Source organism: Adelges cooleyi, unplaced genomic scaffold (assembly GCF_023614345.1).
Source record: "Adelges cooleyi isolate 19-005CV unplaced genomic scaffold, UGA_ACOO_1.1 ACOO_flye_CR_arks_rails_tigmint_CR_PRNA_167, whole genome shotgun sequence".
Classification (NCBI taxonomy): Eukaryota; Metazoa; Arthropoda; class Insecta; order Hemiptera; family Adelgidae; genus Adelges; species Adelges cooleyi.
Window position 1 is genome coordinate 2,527,877 of NW_026095824.1, and position 18,011 is coordinate 2,545,887.

The 18,011-nt window shown below is 33.9% G+C and overlaps 2 protein-coding genes across 2 annotated transcripts in view; both read left to right on the plus strand.

The window, feature by feature from the left end:
* The first annotated feature begins 2,225 nt into the window (after positions 1 to 2,225).
* Positions 2,226 to 7,645, plus strand: LOC126832920 (uncharacterized). Its single transcript, XM_050563960.1, has 8 exons — positions 2,226 to 3,023; positions 4,818 to 4,991; positions 5,222 to 5,322; positions 5,432 to 5,506; positions 6,357 to 6,641; positions 6,795 to 6,979; positions 7,045 to 7,304; positions 7,442 to 7,645. Exons 2-8 carry the CDS (start codon positions 4,825 to 4,827, stop codon positions 7,557 to 7,559), a joined length of 1,191 nt encoding a protein of 396 aa, XP_050419917.1. The 5' UTR covers positions 2,226 to 3,023; positions 4,818 to 4,824; the 3' UTR covers positions 7,560 to 7,645.
* Positions 7,646 to 16,181: 8,536 nt separating this feature from the next.
* LOC126832794 (glycine receptor subunit alpha-3-like) overlaps positions 16,182 to 18,011 on the plus strand; it is a 127,250-nt gene continuing 125,420 nt past the window's right edge. Inside the window, exon 1 of the mRNA XM_050563747.1 lies at positions 16,182 to 16,322. Coding sequence (XP_050419704.1) covers positions 16,258 to 16,322 — 65 coding nt within the window. The 5' untranslated portion in view covers positions 16,182 to 16,257. The remainder of the gene's footprint in view (positions 16,323 to 18,011) is intronic.

Here is an 18,011-nt window from a genome sequence, read left to right on the forward strand (position 1 = left end):
GCTGCTTTAGCTTCGACGAATAGTTGTGTTGTACTTGGGCTGAACGTTACCCGAACGGTTGTGTTTCGACATAATCATTTTTAGGGCTTTTTGGCACCTAAATAAAAAATACAGTGAACTTACACGCACGGGGCAGTATATGTATAGTGTGTGTACTTATATACCAACACGTCGACGCCACACCTATAATATCGTAGTTGTAAAAAATATAACGTGCTCAACACAGTTCGTGTCCACAAGCAATAATACAGTACAGAGGTGTACATTTGACTAAAAAAAAGAAATAAATTATTTTCTGCTACTCTCCCGGCAGTGCAAAAAAATATTTTCGGTTTTTTAAAATGCGGTTTAACGACTTTAGTATCGGTTTTGAGAAAAGGTTCGGTATTTCTGTTTTTTTACAAGTGTAAACAGACAATAATAGAAAACAGGAACATACTAGTTAAGAAATGGCAAAAAGGATGATCCAAGAAAATATTAATATTGATAGTTATAAAATCATTTTTTTTGCATGCACTACAGTTTATATATTTTTTAAAATTACAATATTTTTTTTTTTAATTCTAAATAATTTGTATTAAAGTTTTTTACCTAATGGTATTTGTTCTCTATGCCCATATCTGCAGCTTGCAACAAGTAGGCAGTTTTTGTAATTCTTATTTGGCCAGAACAGGGTTGAATCTTTTTTTGCAGATTTCGTTTAAGAATAATGAACCATGTAAGCAATTTCCTTTGCAATTGAATGAAAAATAACATTAAACTTTGTTCATCCCTTAAAAACAAAATATTCTAAGGTATCATTAAGGATTTATTTACCACATCATTTATACATTTTACCTACTAAGGCCTAAATTTGTGCCAATAATAGTATTTTTTTTAATCAAAATATAACATTAGTTTGTTCCTTTTTTTCTACTGATGTTTTTTTTTAAATAAAACATTTTCGTTAAAAAAATGAACAACTAAAACAATTTGAAATTTTTCTGAAAAATAATTCTTGCAATAGCTAAAAATCTTAAAAAAAATACATTTATACCTGGTATTTGTAAAAATAAAAAAAAGCTTCTAAAAAAGGCCACACGATACAATGGAAACAATACTTATGTTTTTATGTCAACGTTAAAAATTGTATTTTAACTAACATATTTTAAATATTATGTTAAAATTTAAATAGTAAAAAAAAATGTGTATCGTGCTTTGCTTTTTTATTTCTATTTAAAAGGTATTTAATATATTGCTGAAAAGTTGGCCGACTTCCAATTCGCACAAAGGATCGCGTGTCGAACGGCCCTGTTGTTGTATATGTTTTATTTAAATTTTAAATTTATGTTTGCTCGTTCCTAGTTGCTATTATTATTTTTCAGAACATTAATTTAAAAACCGCCGAAGTTTGTCCATCAATTTGCTCCATTCAAGTCTTACAACGCCCACAGAAATTTAAAAGTGAAAAGTTTTCAAAGTTAACAGCTGAAACTTTTTTGAGAATCCGAAAATGTTGATAAAACGAACCTATTCATCATAAAAAAAAAAACAAATATTAGCTTTACGAATAAAGTTAATTTAAAAATTATAACTAGAAGATATTTATTTAAGGTTTTGATAATAACATATGATTAATTTTGAAATGCATAATATTCATATTTCCTGTTGGATTATGAAAAAAAAAACATAATGTATTTCCTATTATACCTATTACATTATACCTACTATGTTAGAATATAGTAAACCAATTTATTATATACACATTATGTTATGTTGAAGATACAAATGCTGGATTGTATATTTTATAACGTTCATTGGACGTTTAGTCAATCGCTTGAACAACACAATAGTGGTTGGTCGATTAAATTTCAATTAACCATTATCATACTACTCTTAGGCGATCCGACGATGAGAATAAATTTCAATAAAAAAACCATTACAGTACAACGGTATTTAATTTATAGTATATTTATCATAAGCTGATATACTTCCAAATTTATGTTGGTCAACTATATGTTGATGAAATTCGGTTTTAATATTGTGACAGCATCGACTGGTAGGTTTCACTATTTTCTGTCGATGCAGATTTATTCAAATGGGGCGATGACGATATGATTTATAATGTGTCTAAAAGAAAACGATGCCATTCTGCCGTGTTGGTTTTGACACGCTGACGGGTTTTACGGTCGTTGAGTTTACGGTTAACATACATTATTATGCGTGTGCTTCCGTGCAATCCTATCCTATCTCCTGTATGTCAGCACCGACGTCAGTCTGTTTGGAAAAATGCTGATGTCCACTCGTTCCCGGATCATCCTGGCCGTGTACGCGGTTATCCTGCAACGGCGGTACAGTCACGGGACAACCGACGCTTTCTTCCCGGAGGCCATGGTGCTGGAAGGCTTGGGGTTGACCGACGTGGCTGCTGCCAACGGTTCTGTATCCAACAACGACCTGCAAGACCACAACGAAACGTCAACTGAGACGGACACAGGAGATTTGAACGACGCTCTCATGACGATGACCTTTCACAGGTTTGTTGACCTCGACCCAAACCCAGGACAACAGCTGTGCTGTTTTGTTTTTCCTGCCTTACCTTATCTCCTTTGACAGTAGCCTGTTCAGATAAAAAAATCCCTAAAATTCCATATCCCTAGCTCAAAGCGCCAAGTAAGTCTTAGCCATATGAATCTTGAGTTTGATGTAAAAACTGAGTAGGAGGTATTGGTTCTGATAATGACATGGCAAAGGTTAAAAGGCGGGTTTCTTTTTTTTTGTGTCTATTTTACTGTACAATATATGTAAGCAAATTATTTAAACGTTTTGCTCGTAGTACTCGTTTAAAACTGAGACGGTGAGACGAAGTAGGTGAGAAAAAGCCGAAAAGTACAATCACTGTAAAAGGCTTGGCCACTGGAAAAGCGACTGCTTGGTGTTCGGGTAGGAACGAAAATCAAATAAATCAGCGACCACATGACAAGTCGACTGGAATGGCTCAATGTGTGTAGGAGATGATAAAAATAATATGGCGACTAGAAAAGGTAATGCAAACATTTTATTAACATAAGAGTTGTATGGAGATTTTTTAGTGGTGTGCCGCACTTTTTATGTTAAAAACGATTATGATTTTCGTCTATTTATTTACTATTCCCAGCTTATGTGTTTAAATTTCATCTACAGAGAAACCTAACATCAGAACAATTTTTACCTAAATTATTTTCCCGTTCAATGGCCAAAGAGCTACTACTACTGACTAATATTATTGCTACCGTTAACTCTATTGTCATCTCCTTCTTGTTTAGTCTGAAATACAATTTTTAAATGTTTTATGTACAAACTTTATTAAAAAAAAATCCAGTAGAACTCTTATGTTAATAAAATGTTGGAACACAGTAATATTTCTGCCTTCTCCTAAACACTTATATAAAGTAAAAAAAAAACCCTGGAGTTCAATTCAGAACCTCAAAAGCGGTGTAGGAGTACATTTTTAGAATAATCGGTTGAACAATTTTTCATTTTACAACAATCAGTTAATTTTGCTGCTTTAAATAACTTAAGTATTTAGCCCAGGTCGTTTAATTTATCGAATGTACTGGCTATTGACATTTGAATTTATATATATATATATATATATATATATATCATAATAATACAGGAAATATATAATTTAAAATTGAGTGTACAGTAATGATGTTGTTGTACACAGTCAAGCCATTCTATTGTCGAAAACGACAACAACAAACATACATTCAAAAGAGGTAAAATACGGATATAATAGGGTTGGCTGTACAATGTGTAAAAAGAGGGTATAGGCACAAAATGCCCCAGTTGAGTTCACTTGGGAGAAAAAAATACATAAAAGACTATCCTAAAATGCAATTAAATTGTAATAGTTTATGCTTTGCAAAGAACTGAGGGCTTTACGAATTAATGTCTTTAACTACAGCCGTCAATACACAGCAACCGAATTTCTACAACTTTTTTTTATTATTTTCAGTATTTTTTTAATGCTTCAAAATAGTCTCGTAAATAGTTATACGATTTTTTCCCCCTCAATACAACAAATTTCTAGTTGTAGTTAATTCTTATTTTTTTAAAATTAAAATTTAAAAAATAATAGGCATCTATGTGAATTATTTTATTAAAAAAAAAATTAGTTTGAACAAATATTTTAATATATACCTTATAAAGGAGTTCGACAGTAACATTATTTTATTTTCATGATATACATAACATGTATTAATTATTCAAAGCTTATTTATTGATCAGTTTTATTAACCACGCACAAAGCTTTTAATTAAAATTTCCAAATCCCAGTGTAAACTTAGCAGCGACTTAAAAGCAAATGTAATTAGAACATCACGGAATTGGCCAAATTTCCAAAATGTGGAGATTACTTTGATAATACTGCCTGCCATGACTTTGACGAATATTCGAAATAATAATAATATTGTTATCGTCGACGTACAAAGGATCAATTGAAACGGTATAGCCACCAATGGATGTCACGCTTTGGTCGTTTGGAGCTTGTCATCTCGTTTGGAATTAACCTGTGTTTAATTATTGATGTTATATCAAGGCCAGTTCAAAGGACAATTCATATGCTTGATTTCAAAAATTGTTTACTTTTGGGCAAAAGGCAAGCTTACTGGGCATGCCAGTAAGCACACCCGGTACACACTGCAGATTGATGAAATGAGTCCATCAACATTGGGTTTTGTTAATTAATTTTGTGTGCAGATTATACTTTCACGTTAAAAAAAAAAAAACGAATTAACGGTTTGATATAATTTTGTGTGTTTTGTTAATTAACGGATCTTAAAACGGATTTGCAGAGAGAAGATGCAAGATTATCTTTGTCGACAGTACGTGGCCGAAGAGATATTGCAAGGCATTGCGGGTAACGCCGAGTCGGAGAGCCGGTCGATATCCACGGGTTACGGATCAAGTAAATCTTCCGTAATGCGTATGGATCAAGGGTCTTCTGCGTACAACAGGTGGTTGAACAAGTAAGTTCAGAGAAAATCGACGAAGCCCGGTACAGATCAAGTACAAGTTGTGTTATTTCATGTATTATTGCTTTTACCCGTGGGGTTTATGTGATTTTTTTTATCACTTTTCTCTTTCCAATATCAAGACCCACCACTTTTCCTTACCCCAGTGTGTTAACTGGCCTCGACCCCACTGCAGTACTGTTTTTAAATAGTTGTTGCAATGTCGTCGTTACACTTTTTTTTAGAGCTCAAATAATGAAAAAAATATACGACGATTACGATTTGAACATCAGAATGCACGAACAACCGGAAGGGTTCAAGTTCAAACTGAAAAATTACAACGAGGGTGAGAGAAACGTTCCGTTGTTAAGTGGAAAAGTTTTTATAGACTTTCAACATTTCTATACTTATGGCACTATTTGGTATAATGTAATAACTTTGTTTATTATTTTCAGGTTTACAAAATGTCGGGTCCGCAAACCGTACGACCAACACGGACGATTCGAGAAAAGACTTCTATCCGTACGAAGGTAGGATTTTGATAACTATAGTTTTAGTATTATTACTACTATTCACCGTATTAGTGTTGTCGCACTTTAAAAATCACAGACCAAAAAGTAACGGAAAGACGAAGCAATTAAAACGGAGTCTTATCAGAACGTGACATAATGATATATGACCTTAATATTGTGACAATTATTATACTAACCCGCATTAGTCCCGCCCAGTGCACGTCCGAGTGCGTTATATTATAATTTTGCTTGTATTAAAACCAGAACACAAAATACAATTATTAGGCTTGTTATTATATGGTACGGCTGTACCATGTAGAAGATACCATGTAGGTTGGGTTGGGTTTAGGTTAGGTTTGGGTTAGGGTTAGGTTAGGTTTAGGTTTTTTGTTGAATTTGCTTAATCGCCATTTTTAATAACAATTCGCTAGTATTTTTACCAATAAATAAAATATCCATCAATAAATAGGTAAAATGGGGTTAAAAAAAATTATAATAATATATTATAATATGTCTAATATAAAATATACATTTGTCGTTTTATTCCATTTTACTCGTGCTAACTGAATAACGGGTTTTTTTAGTTCTTAAAAGTCGTAAGATTATTTTCAATAACGGAGTATAATTTATTTCAAAATCATACAAACTATAGCTGTTACGAAGTCCGAACTAAATTAAAAGTTAATAGGTGTGCCGAGACTTTTTAGGGTGAATCGATTAATTATTTTCACAACAGCCAGGTTAGGTTAGGTTGGGGCCAGCTTAAGTAGTGTTTATTTTTTTTTGTGATCTTATCACCGTCAAAGTCTTAATCAAATAATCGCGTTATAATCATTCGTACGTTACCTATGTAATATTATTGTTTTAGACAATATTTTGAGCCCGAGCAACTCCGTGGACTTTGTGCAGAGCCATTCCATATCGTTCGACGACACTGGCAACGGTACCAACACTGCGGAACGCATGCAGCCTTCGCCTAACGTACCACCGGTTTATTATGGTCCTCCGCAAGTGCCGCCAATGTCGTACGAACCGTCGCCCAACATGCCTTACGGTTATCCGGCCGTGATGCCTAACAATTATAACGGTTATTACGGGCCGCCAAATCTACAACCGCCAGCCGCCACCGTGCTGCCTAGTTTGACTAGTCCGAGTAGGTGATATTATTTATGCACGATTACAACGTTTTTCAAAAAACACAGCACGTCGTTTGTTATGAAATATATAGAATAGATACAATACCGCGGCAAAGGACACGTATAACACTACAAAAGTAATAACAACTGTTGTGCTGTTTCTGTCTCAGCTCCGGTCGGTACAACAAGCAATGTGGAAACCCTGAGCGACGATTCCGAGCAATCGAACGAAGACGATAACGGCGGAATAAGACGCGGACTCACGGCGACCGACTTGTACGACCTCGTCCTAACGGCTATAGCGTTTTTGGGATTCGGCACGTTCGTTATGAATTTAGTCATGGACGCGATGACCGTGAGTTTTCATTTGCAAAACATTTCGGTTGTTCTCGTCTCAAAGTGTGTTCGAACGCGTTACAGACACAGTCCGGTGCAACGTTAATGATGAGCTCCGCGCCGCTTCTCGGCGCCTCGGTGTCCAGGGATGGCAGACAGTTAAATCCGCCCATATTGGAAATTGATGAATTGGCCTGGACCGTTGCGAAAGGCTTAGACAATTTAATTGCATCGGTCGACGGTAAAGCCGTGGACTGCGGATTAGCCAAAAAGTTGTGTGTAAAATCCAAAAAGCTCATTAAGACCGGCACGAACTTCAGCACTACGCTGTTACCCGCATGGAAGTGAGTAGCGTTGACTTGAGCTTTTTTTTACTTTGCGCAATGCCCAAGGTAAACGCATTGTCTAAGATCGGTGCAAAGTCTGTACACTTGTCTTTTGTCGAAACATGTGTTATCGTTATAACGGTTTTATTTTACAGTGTCGCTTTGGGCTGGCTTTCGAATAGACTAGGAAGAGACACGAGACAACCGGTTATAATGGCATTTTTAGAACAATGTTCCTTGCCTTTACAGTGTCAACGGAATGCATTTAAATGAAAATTACTAATCTAATATTCTTCTTTGTGAGTAATGAAAATAAGTAAACAACTTTTGTGTGGATAATATATTATATGTATTTCTTGGTAAACACATGTCTTTTACGACTCTAAAAAAACATTATTGTCATTACTTTGTAACAATTTATTTGTTTTAAATATTTTGATTGATTTGTTATGAAAAAAAAAACTGTGTTTTTTTCCCTAATGTATTAACTGTTGCTTTTACTGTGGTCACGTTATTTTACTCGAGCTGTTATTGGACGTTGCCAGCTGTATTTTTGGGTGTACTTAAAAATGTCATTTTAAAACTTATAATAAACGAAAAAAAAAAACGCGTTTTTGGGCCTTTTGTTAGGAATGTGTTTTTAAAAGAATGCCTTAATGGAAAAACATTTGTCCCGCACACTTTTCTCGAGAACAGTTTGTCCCCCCAGTGTACTTATACACATCCTGTTTTATGAGCTCTTAGGCTTACCTAAGTTTGTGTCTCTTGTGTGCAGTCACAGTTCCCGGACACGAAAACAATATTGTATGGTACAGCTTATACTTTGGTCCCATTCGTCATGTTATTTGTGTTTTAGCTCATTTGGTAGGTCACTTGGAATAATATTATTCATTCCTGTTATTGTCATTGTATTAATATTAAACATTACAAAACGTGAAAAAAAAAAAAAAGGAAACCTAATTCTTTATTGAAATTTATTCCAATTGGAATATTCCAACTTTATTTTTGAGTCAACACCTTTTTTTTTTTTTTTGGGGGGGGGGGAGGAGGAATGTAAAACGTGACTGCAAAATATTGTAAGTAGGTATATATTTGTCTGTGTTTAAAGCCTATCTACTTACCGTCTTGGTTGTTTGACCTTCGGCGGTAATTTTCAAAAATGAAATATATATATATATATTCTGATCATGATTTTGTTTCACGAGTTTACCTTGTGTACTTATCGAAATATTTATACATTTGTATTTATTAGGTGCCTCGTTATTCCTCGGAGAGCAGTTTAAAATATTCAGTTCAATTTGTACAGGCAAACACCGTTGGAATTTTGATGGATACAACAATTTTTTTTTTTTTTTTACACGCTTTGCAGTTAATTTAAAGTTTCGAATATATTGAATTATTTTTTCCTAAATTTCAACACATCAGAAACTCGTACTTGGGCGTTTTTCAATTTTGGCGATTGTTAATATAATACAACATTCGATAATAATGTGAACTTTATTCGAACAAGAATTATGTTACATCTCATAAGCTTCACTCTTGTCTCGAGTAAACGGATTATGTCACACTAAAACGACACGTTAAATCGAAGTGGACATATTTTGAGATAATCAAATTCGCAAACGTTTTAATGGCGATAATACGCGGAAATCGTTTATTTTGAATTCTGTCGCTAAAAGTGTCGAAGATAAAATCCTAATGGGTTCTCGTGCGGATATGTTGACAGTTTATTTGTTTGCGGATAAATTTAAGACCTAAACTTAGATCTCACCCGCGAATTTGGCGAGAAATGCCAAAAAAAAAAGATTGTCTGACAAAAATTAATTTTTAACAAAAAACCTCATTGGCGTAAGTGCGCTTTTACCAAACCGTGGCCTACATTGTGCCGTACGAATTGTACGCTATTTTATGATGTTGCATTTATTATAAATTCGACGGTTGATTGTAATACGAAAATCTCGATTGATTTTTTAGGTAGTCGTTTCTTGAAAGTAGTTTCGACGAGCAATAACAAATATCTCGCCAAATAAACGAACACAAAAATGACAAAGGAACCACCAAAATCGTCCTCATGGCTTTTCTTCCTTTCGACAAAAGCGAAGGAGAAATATGATCTATGTATTTTTTTTTTTTCGAGATAAAATAAACTAGAATTATGTATAATATTGCTAATGTTTGAAATTTGAGCTTTTCCCATCTTCAAACTCTAGGAAGAGATTTTTTTATCAGTATTTACAAGCAGACCATATTAGCTAAATTTATGGGTTTCAAACCACTTTGTGGCATCTCTCGAGAAAAGTGATCTATTTGTTGTTGTCGTCAAACATTTTGTGCCAAACAAATTATTATACACTCTTATGCCACGTTTATTTCTTTGTACTATGGGACTTGTGTCGAAATTGAAACATAGCCTTCTTCCGGGCACACAATTATATTATTTCCCGTCGGTCTTTCGGGAATTGGGACGTATCGCTGTGCTATAACCTAAAAGCTGCTTGTCGAAAAACGTTATTATCCGCCGCCAGACCCGAGAGGATATCACTGGAAATTCGTTCTAGTGTCACAGGATAACATAATATAAAGTGTCACCACGTGTCCTCCGACGTCGGACGACTACATCCAATTTCGGCTGATTAATCGTTTGCCGGTGTCGTCGATATTTCCAGCAAAAATGTCCACATAAACAATAATAATGAAATACGTTTATACCTTATTTTAATTTTTAGCTCGAGAGCCGTTTAAAAGGCCACAAATCCGAAAACGTTCACCGTTTCGAGTACCCAGAAAAACGCCCAAAATATTAACATATTGTTTTTCAACAACAAATTATATAATTTTCAAAAATAGACCAGTTAGTTCCATTTTAGTACGGGATATATTTCTAGAACATAGCTCTACTGATATTCTCTGACAAACCAAAAAAAAAAAAATCAAAAGCTCAAAGGGGTGGAAATAGTTTTTTATTGCTCTATTTCGAGTAGGTCTCAAAATAAAACTTAATGTAGATCTAGAATGGGGTAGGTCTGTAACATAATAAATTGTATACACGTTATATAAATGTATATACTATATGTATAAAATTACAACAAGTCAAATGCATTTCTGTGTTAACTTTAAGTATAAGTTATTTTGTGAACGGTCAAAACAAGTGAAGTCAATATTTTTCCATTTGAGGTCATAACATAACAATAAAAAATACTTAAAATTTGAAATTTTTGTTTCTAATAATTCCGTACGGCAAAAACAACAAATTAACTTTCTTGGGAAAAATAATTATGAACTTGAAATGTTCTTTCTAGAAAGTTTATGACTTTATAAAGTTATATATTTTTCGACGTTTCACTCGACTGTGTCGGTATGAATAATGGTTGAAAAATACACAACAAAAAAATGGGGTTTTTTTCAAACTCGGGATAATCCAATTGGGCGACAAAAAAAAAAAAAAAGAAAAGATTACCTAGCTTGAAAATTGATTCGTAAAACGTACCGTACTCGAGACCATGGCTTTTTATACGTGTTTTTTTTATATATTATGTTATAACGTTAATAACGCCGGTAATGGAAAGGTCCAAGTCGACGTGCTGCGTATGTCATACATTCGACACTGTTTTCACAAGTGTGTATTAACCGTGACACTATTTTGCTTGTCGCTCGAAGAAACTCGTATATATTATCGTCTCACACAATATCTCTAACACACTAATCCCACTGTGCTCGTGTCGTTCGATATCCGCCTACTGTAAACTCTGCGTATCTTTTTGTTGCCGATTAAACCTTTTTCACTCTTCCTTTTTTTTTTTTGTCATCTCAGAAGGTTTGTCTTTCAACGTAATCTCAAGAGCGAGCTAAACAAAGCGTTACTTTTCCTTTTCAACGGAAACAGGGAAAAACAGCCATGTACGAACCAATTCCCCGAGAGTGATGTACTTGAGTCCGTTGCTAGTATGGCAGCATTGTCTGCTAAAGGATGATTTTTGGAGTAATACCATTCAATTAAACAGTGAACAATCAGGATAAAAATTTAGGTATGTCCCTCCCCCCCCCCCACATTAGTACTTCACTGCCGGGGAATGTTTAGAAGAAGGCAATTTTAAAGTTGATAACCTAGCTACATTCTTTCCAAACCCAACCGTTACGTTGACTTTGTCCGGGAACAGTTTAGTGTCAGTAAAAAATGTCACTGTAGGGTGGATTTCACTCAACCCGCTCCCTAGTCAATCATAAGTAATTTTATTCTAAATGTACATTAAGAATATTATTATAACTATTAGAATATATTTTGAATGCAACGTTTTCCTTACCGCGTTACCACCAAGACGATAACAGTTTCCATAGAAATTATCACAGCCCTGACGTCCTTTTGTTGAGAACTGTCAAAATGTCAATACTATAAGTGAATGACTAATTTACAAGCCGGCGCCTATACTGGCCCAACTTTTACGTCAAACGCAACAACATTAGATACAAATTTTCCATTGTGTTTTTGATCGAATGGCCGACAAACGATCGACGGTGGAGGGCTTTAGGATAGGAAATAGGAAGCGGCAAATAATGTTGTGTGTTTTTGCAATCTCGAGGGGCGATAGAGCATCTGCCATAGGTTTCCAAACAATAATATTCGCCGTTCGTGTCGATGATAAGCTCTCACGTCTCGTCAACTCCCCACTGAGACGACCCAAGGATTTAGTTCCACAATAGTACACAGCTCGCTTGTTCATTGGCGCTGTTGAACGTCGTTTAACCTGAACTACTGGGAATGTCTGCAAAGCCACCCCGGCTATAATAATAGCAAGATTAATCTCGCACTGTTGACCGGTCATAAAAAACTCCTTCAGATTTCTCACTGAGAGAAACGTGCAATGGACAACGTTTTATTTAAATGGACGCTTAAACGCGAAATCATTTACCAGTGTCTAACGGATTTATCGAGAAAAAAAAAAACTAGCATTTTTGGGAAAAGGGTTTTTAATATTTGTTTGGTTTGTCATGGTGTGTGCATTGGCACTATGCATAAAAAAATATTCCATACAAATTTGAATTAATTCGATTATTTTTAATAAAGCTGCAGCACGTCACGCAATTTTAAGATTAAAAAATATGCATATTTGTTGAGTGTTTTGCCCTTTCTGAAATGGGAAGGGGTAAACTTTTAAAATTTTGGTTCATTAAAATAATTTCCCGGTAGGATAGACTAGTTACATGAAAAACAGTTCAGCAGCTAAGGATCCAGACTAAAAAAAACATCATTGTACAAACAATACCGGCTTAGCTTCGCATCGTAGCTAAAACTATTAACCTTTAGAGGACGTCGAACCATTTAAATTATTAAGGTGTACTAAAGTATAGGTATCAAATATTTAAAAAATATTAAAAATTCTATCATATAACACACCTATAACATACATATTTTCATTTTAAAATGGTTTGGCTCAAGTTTGTGCCACATGATATGCCGGCCATTAGTAGATGGAAAACTAATTTTAGTGTTGCATATAAATTCAACAGGTTTTTTTTTTTGATGATCTCATAAATATCGTTATCATTTCAATATGATCGTTTTATCGAACTGGATAATATGATAACAGGTATTATTATCATATGTGTACATTTGATCTATACCTACTGTTACATAAATGAACGGGCAGTGTAGGAAATGAACGCAATGAAAAACAAATGATTGTCTAAATATTTCATATGCATTGACATATTTTAACGACTAACGTTATGCGTTTGATGGACGATGGCTGTATAAATAATTAGTTTAATATTATTTATTATTTTCTACAACAATAGGTAGTGTTGACAAAAACGTATCCACGAGTTATATGCACACGTTTACAACAATAGTAGAAATATACAATGTACAATAAATTATTACTAAAATCATGTATAATTTATTACTGCGCTTGAATCGTCGGGCAATATTTTATAATTATTCATGAAATTTAACATATAGTAATTTATATTTTTAGTTATTATTTTAATAATAGTTTTATTACAATACACGGTGGCTTTCAATAGTGTTTTTATGATTGATGCAATGCAGTTGTAGCTAATTTTTATCATTTAATATATAAATTTGTTTTGATAGGGCAACTATGTCAGGCAATATTTCATGCGTTTTGGGAGTGAAATTTTTATGAAAATTTAATTAATTTGACTTTATAGTTATAGCCGCGAAACAATAGGTCCTCTCCGCGGCCTACAAGCATAGTTATAAATGTATAAACCTTAAATTGAGTTTGCGCTAATTATTAAATAAATAAGCAAAGCTGTTCTATCCAAACACTATTTTACTTGGTGAAAAATTTACTATATTTTAATTATGATCAATACTTTATTAAGTTATTACTATAGTATTAAGTGTAATTTTCAGAGATATGCTCGATAAAGCGAAATAAAGAAAAAACGTCCACCCCTTTAAGGATAGTTTTGTGGCACACAAACTAAAAAATTGACCTTACTGCTTTAAAAAACTGTAATAGCGTGCCATAGTCTTAAGTCGAAAAATATGTAAATTTCTAGGGCGTTTTGTTCGATGTTGAAGGGAAAGGGGTGAACTTTTTATATTTGTTATCAAACAAAAACACAGGCACAAAAATAAAAACACATCATTGTAAAAACAATGCCTTTTCATCCTTCGGCATTGAGGCTAGTAATAGTTATTATGTTTATTTTGATTTTTTTTTTTTTACCAAGCGGATATCCGTCGGCTCATAAATAATAAATTACGCGTTTATAAATAAAAATATAGTTATAATAAATATCGTTTCTAGCAGTGTTAGTTTATATTATAATTATTACCTTATTTGTTTTGGACGGCTGCCCCGTTTTTTCGACACTTGTAAACAAAATTAATAGTATAGACCTAGCAATAAATTAATATTAGCCCAAGCGTTTTTCAATAGGAATTTCATAGTTATACACCCTTAGGTAGGTAAAAATTGTATTCAAGTTAGACAACCATTTTGGCCGGATCGACCAAATGGCGAAATTAGCGGTACAGCATAAGGCATCCTAATGGAAATGTATTTAGCGGGTATGTCTAGGCAGTGCACTAATGTTGTTACTATCAGTTTACTAACTAAAGCGACCGAACATTAATGCACTGCGACAGATGTCAGGAAGAAAACCCATTTTTAAAAGTATTTTGTACATTTTTTTTTTTTTTTTAATTCAATTCTAATGAAATACTATGTTGGCTTAAGAGACAGAATCGTGGATCTAGATAATATCTTGGATAATTATAGTATATTTAGGTCCTTTAAAGACAATAAACTAATAAACTTGCGTTGTTACTTAAGCGTAATGTTCGGTCAAAGGTTTTTACTCTTGACCAGTTACAGTTTCCCTCTGTTGCCCGTGGGATGATAGGTAAATGTCTAAGGGAAGAAACTGCTCCAAATTTTTTACGGGAGACCTTCACTTGTTATTGCTGAATCCTAAAAATAAACACTCCGTCTAAGGTCTAATTGGCAATAAAAAGCAAATGTCAAGAAGACTAAATCCCGGAATAGATTTTCCCTCAACCTGGTGGGTAATTGCATTCTTGTACAACAACATAATCAATAAAGCAAACGGTAGTTAGTCGAATTTCAAACTAAGTGTAATACATACAAATATTTTCTTCGCAGTTTTTTAGAAAACCAGACCGCTTCGTCAGAATGATTTCGTTTAAAATGCAATAATATAGACATCTTAGAAGTGTTGGCAGCGATTCAGAAAAATATTTGATTTTAAAAAGCTCGAATTTGATGATTTGCCAACAGGAGAGAAAAAAAGTATGAAATCTTTCACTTCAAACACTTAGGTCGGTTTATGCAAATGACACTATAAACGCTTTTGATAAAAATACAGATGTTTATAAATATCTACAGGGTGTATTCTAAAAGATGTGTAAATAAGTTGTGAATTAATCATTAATCCTATTTTTGGGTTTCCAAAAATACCTAAACCATATTTTAACAATTCCTAAAAATAATTAGGCGGATATATGATGATTTATAATTAAAAAAACAACCGAAGCTCTAGAACTGCTCCAGCTTTTGGTATTGAAACTTTTAGTCGTACATACATATTATTATTTTTATGCCATTTTGCTTATGAGTAAGTCTATACTAAACGCGAATGTAAATCTCAAACGGTGAAGTCAAGGAAAACCGCTTTAGTCAGATTCTGATTATCCGAAATTGAATTTAAGTTTCACCGGCTGGAATATGTTAACCGAGTATAATTTATACTATTTATGATAGCGGTTTGAAGAGAGTGTAATATTGCTGGTGTTTATGGTTTTTGGTCAAAAGCTGATGTACATATGTTAACTACTGTATTCATAGCTTTGATATTAATTTGAAAAGTGTTTGGGTGGACATTTCTGCTTTTTAACTGGCCGTTTTAGAACGTGGCTGAAAATTGGGATTTCACACTTGCATAAGATAGCGTTCTCGGTGAGTGACCAAATGTTGGGTGGATATGTTTAGACTGTTTTTCTTAAATCCCCTGACGGTTCGACCTGCAACAATGGACAGGGTGAATTATTCATCCCTCATACGTAAAATAAAGTACGGTCTTCGTTTTCAAACGGAACAATGTGTTTTTAATTCTATAAACATATAGGCAAAACACATTTTTTTAAAAATGTTATCGTTTGAATTTTTAATTTTTCATCAAAACAAGAGTTTTAAGTACAAGGGATAAGGGTAAAAAATGACACGGCGAACGTCTCGGACAGATCTTGCTTGAATTCGACGGATCGTCCTGTACATGTGTATATATTATATGAACAAAACCTAAGCCCTGCGGCCGACAACCGTATGCGCGCCGGCCCTTTACGCGGCGTGTGCCCAGGCGGTTCGCCCTGGCAGTGGCGGTTCGCAGTCAGTCGGTGCGGCAGCTTATCGTCAGACGGTCGTTGGCGCTGGGGTGTGTTCCGGCCGTCAAAACACACAGTGTGCGTGGTCCGTGCGCGACGATGACTCAGCCGGTCACGATGGTCGCCGTCGCGGTGCTTTTGCTCTTGTCCCGCATGAGTTCATCGTAAGTCGTTTTGAATTATGTAAATTATTTATGAAAAAAAAATTTTGAAATTTAAAAAAAAAATCTCCCAAATTTTGCCCCCCTCCCCCCCCGTTCAACTTTAAGACGGTCCGTGTTGGGGGTAGACGGTCATTGGTGTCGATTTTCCCGAGGAGTAAAGGTCGTGCCCGTTTGGTAAAAAAAAAAAAAAATATTTATTAAAAAAAAGAAAATCACGGTGCGCGGTCGGAATGGCGTGATTTCACCCTTAAATAGTATACTGTTATTACCCGTTGTATGAAAAACCATGTTAAAAATCATGTACATTCCGTACAAGGTGATTCGTTAAGGACGAGACAACGATTTTGACATTGCAGTTATGGAGATTTTTTTTTTTTGTTGAAAACATTTTTATTCGTGTTTTTTACAGTATGTATTGTAAAATCATTAAATATCTGCATATCTACATTTTTTTTTTTTTTAGTATTTTCCAGAGCTTCATCAACTATTAAAAACGTAACTTAATAATTAAATTAAAAATAAATTTATCAACGTTTTTGACTCGGTTATTAACCAATTTCGGATAATTATACTTTCAGAGGTTATAAGAGTTAAACATTTTAGGACGGTAGATAGAGTGTGGCATAAGGTAATGCGCACAGATATAGCAACACTACTATTAATTATTAATAATACTAATTTTCTGGCAAACTATTCTTACCATTTGAGATTTAAAAGTTGAAAGAGCACTTTGAAAATACATACTAAAAATAAAAAAAAAATGGTAAATTTATGTAACTTTATAGTATTGTAAAATAACGTGAACAAAAATGTTTTCAAAAAGAAAAACTAAAACATTGCAATCATTTCCCAAAAAAATTGAGTGTTTTCCGTTAGCTCGATCACCCTGTATAATTAATTTTTAACAATAACTGTAATTGAACTACACAACGGTCGTGCCAGTCTGATGAAGTAATCACGTTAAAACGATTTCAGCATACAGAACAATTTTTTTAAAATAAGTATTACTCGAAATTTGTTTTTCCGTAGACTTCAAATTTCCATAAAAATATTTTACCTATTTTTTTTTTTACTTACATTATATTTAATTTCGTTTTCACGAACATGTCTTGTTCAAAAGTTGTATTACGAGCGTTTTTCATATGCATTGTATTCAATAGGTGTGTATTATAATTTTATGTTGTAGTAAGTACCTCTAATAGCATTACCTAAATGAAAATATAGTTAATTCAATAAAAAATAAAAGGGTTTTGTTCAAACGCATTGTTCTTAAGACAAACCATGGCAGCTTACACAATTCAAGGAAAAGTACAACTATCACATCATAACGATGATATAATTTAAATTTTCACTTTTTTTTTAATTCAGCTGTAGTGAGTGATATGTGATATGATTTTACGGGGACTGTTAAATCCCAACAATCGGCTTTGGGCCATTTTTTTTCTGGCCTATTTGCACGGTTTAATGCATCGACCTTCAGTGTATTTCCAATCCGATTAATCCCATAGCTTCGAATTGAACGCAAATAGCTAATTACGCATTACCCACGGTCGAATTACAAATATTGTTTGACGGGTCCTTGGCAATCGTTATGACATAACATTGTTATTATTATTATTATTATTATCGTGACAGTGAATTCGATGCGGAATCGTGTCCATGGTAAACTCAAACAACTATTATACGTCT

Bases quoted from the DNA above. Each gene is read 5' to 3' on its own strand.
- LOC126832920 (XM_050563960.1), top strand. From the start codon at position 4,825: ATGCAAGATTATCTTTGTCGACAGTACGTGGCCGAAGAGATATTGCAA. The intron at 5,507-6,356 runs GTAGGATTTTGA...TTATTGTTTTAG, and splicing joins AGACTTCTATCCGTACGAAG to ACAATATTTTGAGCCCGAGC. The intron at 6,980-7,044 runs GTGAGTTTTCAT...AACGCGTTACAG, and splicing joins TAGTCATGGACGCGATGACC to ACACAGTCCGGTGCAACGTT.